This window comes from Lontra canadensis, unplaced genomic scaffold (assembly GCF_010015895.1).
Source record: "Lontra canadensis isolate GAN:19392208 unplaced genomic scaffold, GSC_riverotter_1.0 scaffold14, whole genome shotgun sequence".
Classification (NCBI taxonomy): domain Eukaryota; kingdom Metazoa; phylum Chordata; class Mammalia; order Carnivora; family Mustelidae; genus Lontra; species Lontra canadensis.
The window spans coordinates 26366180-26376016 of NW_022631008.1; the positions used below are offsets into that span (position 1 = coordinate 26366180).

Here is a 9837-nt window from a genome sequence, read left to right on the forward strand (position 1 = left end):
CATACCTGAGGAACCCTATCTTTGAGAAGTAGAGAAATTAAGTTGCCTGCTTTGGGTGAGGGATGGTTTACAAATGGTAAAATTTTGGAATACTCACTGTGTGCCTCTAGTACTATTTTTTGTTGTTGTTTTCTAGTCTTTGGTCATTAGTTGTTCTGAGTCTACCAGGTCTTCACTGGTCAGTGACATTGCTTCTTCTCCACGATCACTATCAACTTCATGATATCTCACCTTTTAAAAAAATTATTTGATACTGCTTTGAATTGTGTTTTGTATTATATAGACAGATGTATGTTACATTAGCAAAAGGCCAACAGAATAAAGAAGGTGATATGGTAGGGTTGATTCTAGGGGTCGAGGATACATGCGTGCATTTGAAATCCAATCTTTAGTAAGGGATGTAGACAATAAGTACATCTGTGGCAGATGATGATAAATATAATGTACAAAAATAAAGCAAGGTAAGAGGAAAGTAGAAAAACTGAGACCTGATAAAGGAGCGAAAACAATCATGTGGCTATCAAGGGAAAGAACATTCCAGGAAAAGGAAATAGTATATGCAGAGACCCTGAGGCAGGATCGACCTTTGGTGAATTCTAGGAATAGCAAGTGAGCCAGTGAGGCCTGAGTTGATGAGCACTGGCACAGGACTTGGTGAAGATGGAAGTTTGTGGGGGCAAGTTTCACAGGGGGCAACCATTCTGAGATCTCAGAAGAGGAGGCTAATTCTCAACCAGATAGATTCAAACATCCTCATTTTCTAATAGCAGTTCTGTAATTCTGCTTTACCGAAATGTAATTCAGAGATGATATGTAACTTCCTTAAAAATTTCAAAATATAACTTGACTGGCCTAATTAAAGGAAAGGTATATATAGCCTGTTTAATATGTGAATTAAACATATGTATGAATAACATGTTTTTAATATGTAAATACTCAGGCAGGACAATACAGGAAGATAAAATCCCCTATAGCACTACCCGGGGAGCCATACTTACTCACTGAGAACAACTGGTAATGAGCCTTTGGCCTTCATTAGGCTTTTACTCTGAGTGGAGAAGTTACTTGAGGATTTGGAACAGGAGTAACATAATATAATATTTTTTATTAATTATTTTTATTAACATATAATGTATTATTTGCCCCAGGGGTACAGGTCTGTGAATCGTCAGGCTTACACACTTCCCAGCACTCACCATATCACATATCCTCCCCAATGTTCATAACCCAAACATAATATAGTATTTTAAAATCACACAGCTTCCTCCATGAAGTGAGGCTGTGGATAGACAAGGGTAAAAGCAGGGAGCCTGGTCATCAGGTGTGAGATGGTAAATTAGACTGTGAGGTGACCATGAAAGAGGACTTGAGAAGCGGTTGAACTTTGGATGTATGTAAAAGGTAGAGGCTTTGCTGATGGATTGGAGATACAACAGGAAAGATAGAGGAAGTGAGGATAACTCTGGGAGTTTCTGCCTAAGCAAATGTAAGGCTGGAAGAAGGCACTGGGGAAGGGGGGAACGGGAAGTGAGATATAGCAAATTTGAGATGTCTGTTAGGCATCCTGGGAGAAAAGATGTCGAGCTAAAAGTTAGATACACAAGTCTTTAGAATTCAGAGCAGAGGCCCAGGCTAGAGATACCAATTTGGAACTTATTATATTTGTAGCAGGTGGTGTAGTTACATAAAATAGAGATCACCAGTGATTCTGTAGTGGACATGAGATTTTTATGTTCATTAAACTGGGGGGTGAATTTCAGAAGGTTGAAACATTGGTGTAGAATGTAAGATTTAGATTTAGAATATTGGGGCCCTGACATTTCTGTAGCCCAGAACCTGTGCCATCTGGGTATATGTCTAATAAGGTTTGCTGAATAAAGAAGTAGTTGTCCTGAATTTGGAACCAGAGGTTAGGTCTTTTGAATTCATAAAAAAGAGGACTTGGGCTCTCTTAATTTAAAGCTTTGAGTAGCTTATTAGCCTATTTAGAAATTTTTTAAATTTGTTCAGGTCGGATAAAATCAGCATTTTGGAAGGAAAAAAATATTGTTATGCATTCTAACCTTTACACCTATATACATTACTTTTATTAGTCTTTGAGTATTAGAATTATTAATCATATGGTATTAGTACAATAATCATAAAATTGGTATTAAAATAGCTAGTGTGACCTTAATATAGTTTCCAGAATAAAATGATTACTTGTCAGATCTTTAATGTTCATTTGGTTTTCTTTTAGGAAGATTTGGAGACTGGAGTTCACCTTGACCCTGCTGTCAAAGAAGTTCAGTATAATCCTACCTATGAGACCATGTTTGCTCCTGAGGTAAGAAGACATTCTATTCAAGATTCTGCCTTTTGCTAAAGCATTTGAATTATACATAATTAGATAAACAGTTGGTGAATTTTTCAGAGTTTTCTCAAGAGAGTATGCTATTTAAACTTTGAAAAAATATGTCCTATTATATGCCAATTATATCTCAATTTTTAAATAAAAGGAAAAGAAAAATGTACTTTTTTTTTTTTTTAAGATTTTATTTATTTATTTGACAGAGAGAGAGATCACAAGTAGGCAGAGAGAGAGGGGGAAGCAGGCTCCCTGCTGAGCAGAGAGCCCACTTCGGGGCTTGATCCCAGGACCCTGAGATCATGACCCGAGCTGAAGGCAGAGGCTTAACCCACTGAGCCACCCAGGTGCCCCAAGAAAATGTACTTTTAAAAATCCACTACTGTTCATCTACCAACATATGACATCTGACAGAATGAAACAATGCCTTTTGAAAAAAGAAATTTTTAAATATCTGATTCTTGGACGAGAATGTAGTTAACATCTTCCTCAGTTTTGTTTAGGGAGTATTACAAATTAACCATGAGGGAAAAAGAATTTATTATTAACATCATCAGTGCATAGTATATTGTGAAACATCTGGTTACAAATGCTCCTGTGCTAAATGCTGGGAAGAAATGCCATGCTAACGTGTTCGCTGCTCAGTAGTGGTCACAGTGTGTATTGCCTGCTCTGGGTAAGATATCTTACGATGGTGATGATGATGATGGTGGTGATGATGAAGATGGTGGTGATGGTGAAGATGATGGTGATGGTGATAAATGGTGATGGAAGCATAAAGAAGATGAGGAAGGAAGAAAGGCAAAAAAAAAAAACAGTGAAAATTGTCCATTTAGGAAAGTCTTGGTGTAAAAAAATTTCTAGCTATTTCATTTTTAAAAAGGAAAGAATGCCTGATTGAGAAATAGAGATGCCAAAAAATGGTCATTATAAAACAAAATAGGCCTTCAGTAGCAGGGTCTTTAAGAAATACTTTAAAAATGGGGTATGGGATCATATTTTATTGCAACTGGATAGAGAAAGAGGTACTTTTTAATTTTTTGTTTTTTAGCTTGTAGTCACTTGTCCCTTTTTTTTTTTTTTTTTTTTTTTTGGATAAAGCAGAGTCATAAAGCTGTTCTGTATAATTTGCCTGCTCAGGTTTCTGTAGTTACTTAAAATATGGCAATTGAAATATGTAGCACAGCTGATGACAGGGCTCCGGCGGTTCCTAGGGTGTCCAGTAAGCAGAGATCTCTTTCTCGTACTGCAGCACATTTTAAATCTTATTTTATTTTTCTTAAATCCTTCTAGCCTGCTGAACCTATAGACTGTTTCATATCCCTTGGTACCATTTTAGCTCGCACAATGAAGAAAGGTTGTATATCACATATATGCTTCATGATTTTTTAAATGAAAAGTGCCTCCATAAAATAGGACCACTAAATGCAGAAAAAGAAAATTTGGAAGTAGTGTGGTGTGACGTTCTTATGTCAGTGCATTTTATATGAAGTCTCTTTCTCTTCCATTTTTAGACCTTTTGCATAACCAATATATTGCTGTGTGACTAGAATTTTTGAAATTTAGGAGATTAAGATTTTTTTGGTGATACTGGTGAGGCATTAGGCCTATCATCCTCTGTGAGATTACCAATCCTGTTAGTATTCTGGGTTTTTTTTCTCATGTTAAGGAGCCTCGCATTCAAAATATAAATTAATTTATGTTAGAACACTGATGCTTGTCATCAGTTTAAGAAAAGAGAGATGACGTGGACAAATGAGAAAAAAATTACTATTTTTCCTGGTTGCTAAATGAACTTACTACCTTTGAATTTTATGACTAGGATCTGTATAATTTGCAAAGTGTGGAAAGGTGTTAGCAGGAACGTTGCTTGATGAAATTCACGTTCCCATATGGTGAGAATCCATTGTTGGAAAAAAGATACAATCCTTCTCCTCGAGCTACTGTTTACCAGAGATGATACGTTCAGTGTTGTTGTTAAAAAAGATAGAGACCAGACTGTTTTGTATATGCCTGAAGTGGTATTCAAGTTAAGGGAGAAATTGTATCTGATTGTGAAGATAAGAAAAAGTTGCGCAGAGGAAGAACTATTTAAATTAAGGAATATTGGGGCGCCTGGGTGGTTCAGTAGGTTAAAGCCTCTGCCTTAGGCTCGGGTCATGATCCCAGGGTCCTGGGATTGAGCCCCACATCCAGCTCTGCTCAGCAGGGAGCCTGCTTCCCCCTCTCCCTCTGCCTGCCTCTCTGCCTACTTGTGATCTCTCTCTCTGTCAAATAAATAAACAAAATCTTTTTTTTAAAATAGATGATAAATAGATTTTTAAAATTCTTATTAAAGAGTGGCATAATCAGAGCTGAATTTGTAGGAAGGCTAATTTGATAAGGGTTTGCATGATGGAAAAGAACAGGAACAGAAACTAATGAAATGAAACTGTCATTTATTTCTGTATACCAGGTAGCATAGTGAGGAATTTATATATTTGGGTACCTTATCTCTTTTAGTCTTCACAATAATCCTGTGCAATAAGTACTCTAACACCTGTTTTGTTTCGAGGAAACCAAGTCTCAGGTTATACTGTGAGGGAGTAACATATTTGAGAATGTGAGTTCATGTAACTCCTAACGATTGCTCTGTGGCTGGAAGACCAGTTTGCAGACTGTTATGGGGTTTACATGTCACACCCCTATGCACATACTTTGACTTTGCTAGTTCAGTAAATTAACTGAATTGACCATTTCATTTTATAAAATATGTTTTTCCCTCCCAACCAGGGACTTTTCCTAAATGGTCTAACTTAGTATCCAGATAAGCTTTCTCAAATTACAGACAGAACTTGAAGAGATACTAGCCATTGTTTAGTCCACTGCTTTTCTTCCTTTCACTCCATCCTTTTTGGATCTACTTAGAGAAATGTGTATTTGCCAGCTTTTGTAGACTCATATAAAATCCCTAAGCCTCAGGGAGATTTTCAGATTTAAAATAATAGTACTTTTAGGAATAGAAAAAAATACCAAAATTAAAAGGAAAAAAAAATCCTAGTTTTTTTAAAAAATCTGGCCAGAGATTTTTTTTTTTTGGCCAGAGGGCTGCTATAAATACTAATGTTAGAGTAAACTTTAGAAATCAGATAGTTCAGTTCTTTTATTTTGTAGATGAGGAAACTGAGGCCCAAGGTCATAAAACCCACACTAATAAAATATTCTTATATTAATAATATTTAAACTGCTTTTATATCTTAAAAGATCAAGGTGTTCTGCCAATAAAATTGAATGGTGGTGATCTTTTCCAAATTTGTGGAAAATAATTTAGTTATTCAAAAGGCTCTTCTTACCTTAAAGTTTGTTTATAAGTATTTAAACATTGATGACTACAGTAAATATTAGTGAAAAACTTACCAGCAATCTAAGTATTATATGACTATTAGTTCAGTAACTTGGGGGGGTATTCTATGTGTAAACTTATTATTATGATTTCATACAGTCAGTTTTTACCAGTGTAAGTTTTCTTAATTCCTCTGATGTTTTACTACTAAGACATTGACCTTCAAGCATTCTACCTTCTGAAGACTTTTGAGAACCACTGCTTTACAATACACAGGTTTCTTAGATTTATCTACCAGTGTCTTAACAAATTAAAAATGCTTTCCTCAGGGACCCTGGGTGGCTCAGTCGGTTGAGCCTTGGACTCTTGGTTTCAGCGTGGGTCGTGATCTCAGAGGCCGTGGGATCTGTGTGGGGCTCCACGAACCGTGGGGGATCTGCTTGGGATTCTCTCCCTTTGCCCTTCTCCCCACACACGCATGCCCTCACTTTCTCTCAAATACATAAATAAATAAGTTTTTTTTAAAAATGCTTTTCTCTGGGTGCTTAAGTCAGTTAAGCATCTGCCTTTGGCTCAGGTTATGATCTCAGTGTCCTGGGATTGAGTCCCATGTCAGGCTCTCTGCTCAGCTGGGAGTCTGCTTCTCCCTCTCACTCTCCCTTTGCACTTTTCCCTCTCTCTCCCTCTCTCTCAAATAAATAAATAAAATCTTTAAAAAAAAATACAAAGTTGGATTTTTCCATTACCATTAAATAAATATTTTTAAGTTAATAGTGCTTGATGTAATCTGGTACTTTTTTACCCAATTTTTTAAAAAGCTACTATGATTGACATTTAAAGAATGTTACAGTGCAGTGGAATCCTAGACTAGGGTTTGTTCTAACCTGGTTCTACCAATTAAGACTAAAACTCCGACATTAGGACAGATAAAATACATCATCTTCAGTTTTCTTCCTTCATTTCTAACATGAAAAGGAGAATACCGCTTTAACTTTCCAGGATTTTTGCACAGATCAAAGTAAGTAACATTTAGAAACCATTGTGGAAGCTTAAAGCATTATAAACCAAACACAGAATAATGTACTATTTTGTATAAGACTTGTTAGTGTGGCTTTTCACAGTAGAGAAGTTTTATTTTCATTTGTAATGTCTTTTCTGGGGACTTTTTCAAGCATTTTACTTTTATTTTCTATTTCCTATTCTCTGCCCCCAGTGGGATTCTGAGTAATCTTTCCTTCATTAGTGATTTCTGTATGCCAGGCATTATGGGAAAAATTGAAGATTTTAAGTCTCTACCTTTGAGGAACTCATAATCTAGTGGAGAAGAAACATGTATCTTTTAAAATTACATCACAGTGCCATTATTGAAATAAAAGTCACCAAAAATCATCTTTACAAATTAAAAAAAAAAGCCGCCAAAAAAATCCCAAATCAGGATTTAGACAAAAATACAGTTACTTTCAATTATCAAGAGCAGCATTGTCAAATAGAACTTCCTGCAATGGTGGAAATGTATTAGCCAATAACCACATGTGACTCTTGAAGTCTTAGTTTGGCTAGTGTGACTGAGGAACTGAATTTTTACTTAATTTAATTTACTTAATTTAAATTTAAATAGCTTCCCCCCCCAGCCACCCCGCCCCCATAGACTTAGGAGAGCTGGATTCCTCTCTTTCTGACCTAGGGGCTGACAAACAGTGCTAATCAGTCATTGCCCAGCTGTACCGAACCAAGTGTGGGGAGCATGTTCCCCAATAGGAACCCAGTATGTCCCCCAATAGCCCCTAATGATTTAGAGTTGATAATATATTGTACAATAATTCTAGTACTTTTAGCTTTATAAATCAGAATTTAAGTTTATTTTTTTCTTATAACATTGCAGTTTGGACCAGAAAATCCCTTTAGGACACAGCAGATGGCTGCCCCTAGGAATATGCTTTCTGGATATGCCGAACCAGCTCATATCAATGATTTTATGTTTGAACAGCAAAGAAGAACATTTGCCACATACGGTAAGGTGATTAAGATTTAGTTTGACATGCTTTTGTGTGAATAATCTGTTTTATCTTCTTTTTAAATTTACTAATCTAGTTTCCTTTTTAAGGTAGTGTATTTCCTTAAACACATCTGTATTTATACACATGGGAAGATGAACTCATGTTTTTAGCTATCATTCTAAATATGCTGTTATTTCTGAGTACTAGAAATAAATAGTCTGTGGCCTTAAAAACAGAATATTCTCTGTTTTACTTGATAATGAACACTTGTTATTGAATGCCCATCATATGCAGATTGCTGTTGAAGTTGGTAAATGACCAGATAGTGTTAAGAGGTTACTTTTATTTTTAATTCCAGTATGGTGAACATGCAACGTTATATTAATTTGCAGTATATGGTATAGTGATTCAACAGTTCTATACATTACTCAGTGCTCATCATGATAAGTGTACTCTTAATCCCCTTCACCTATCTCTCCCATCTCCCCACCTCCCTCCCTCCTGGTAACCATCAGTTTGTTTCCTCTAGTTGAGAGTCTGTTTTTTGCTTTGTCTCTTCTTTTCTTTGATCATTTATTTCTTAAATTCTGCATATGAGTGAAATCATACGGTGTTTGTCTCTCTCTGACTGACCTATTTCACTTGACCTTATACCCCCTAGATCCATCCACGTTGCTGCACATAGCAAGATTTCATTGTCTTTTATAGCTAAGTAATAGTCCAGTGCATATGTATTACATCTTCTTTATCCATTCATCCGCCAGCTGGACCTTGGCCAGCTTCCGTAACTTGCCTATTGTAAATAATGCTGCAATAAACATAGGGTTACATATATCTTGTTGAATTAGTGTTTTCATATTCTTTTGGGTAAATAGTAGTAAAATTACTGGATCCTATGGTAATTCTATTTTTAACTTTTTGAGGAACCTCCCTACTGTTTTCCATAGGGGCTGCACCAGTTTATATTCCCACCAGCGGTGCATGAGGGTTCCTTTTTTTCTGCATCCTTGCCAACCCCAGTTGTTTCTTGTGTTTTTGATTTTAGCCATTCTGACAGGTGTGACGTGATACTCATTGTGGTTTTGATTTGCATTTCCCTGATGATTAGTGATGTCAGGCATGTCTCCATGTGTCTGTTGGCCATCTGGATGTCGTCTTTGGAGAGACGTCTGTTCATGTCTCCTGCCCATTTTTCATCAGATTATTTGTTTTTTTGGCACATTCTTTTTATCGTGTTATTTACTGATGGACTTTATTCTTTATTTATTCTCAGATCTTATCTCTGAAATGTTTTCTTTTGTTCACTAAAGGACATCAGGAAATAGAGTGGCTACAGATTTATTGTGTAGAATAATTATATCCTATCAGTGGTAGACTTTAAGAAAGTTAACATGCACACAAGATTGGGAGTCTACTTTAAAAGCAGATGGTCTTTATAATGCATTGTGATGCGTACAATGCAGGATAACCATTTTTTGGACTGGAAGTGTCCAACCCTTCTAGGTGATTTCAGAGGTACATAGTCTTAGCTTTTGGCACACTGTCAATTATAACCTTGTCATGGTGAAATATGATCAATGAAATATGACAATCTTTACAACCAATTTCCAAGACTACATTGTGATAAATCACTAAGACTATCTGTACTAAAACTTCAAACTACTTTACAGTGAGTCAGTTTACATTACTCTCTAAAAATTAGAAAAAAAGTAACTTTCCAACATAAGAATAATTATGTAAATTATGGTACAGTCACGACATAGTGCTTAAAAATGATGAACTGAGATTACATATTAACACTGGAAAGTGCTTATGATAGAACACCAATAAAAATATTTTTCAGTATAGAATGATTATAGTACAGAGTAACTTGGAGAGGGATCACACGTAAATATCAAGTATATATGCGGCACACAAAAATCAACTTTATTGAATCATGAGTTTGTTATAGTCTATAGTGAAACAAACTTTTATTTTTTTTTCTCTTCAACGTTTTTTAAATTTATTTATTTATTTATTTATTTTTTATAAACATATATTTTTATCCCCAGGGGTACAGGTCTGTGAATCGCCAGGTTTACAAACTTCACAGCACTCACCATAGCACAAACCCTCCCCAATGTCCATAACCCCACCCCCCTTTCTCCCAACTCCCCTCCCCCCAGCAACCC

At 36.0% G+C, this 9837-nt stretch overlaps 1 protein-coding gene across 1 annotated transcript in view; it reads left to right on the plus strand.

Moving 5' to 3' along the window:
- CDC40 (cell division cycle 40) overlaps positions 1 to 9837 on the plus strand; it is a 50183-nt gene that overhangs the window by 10834 nt on the left and 29512 nt on the right. The window contains exons 2-3 of the mRNA XM_032858305.1: positions 2240 to 2326; positions 7552 to 7681. Coding sequence (XP_032714196.1) covers positions 2240 to 2326; positions 7552 to 7681 — 217 coding nt within the window. The remainder of the gene's footprint in view (positions 1 to 2239; positions 2327 to 7551; positions 7682 to 9837) is intronic.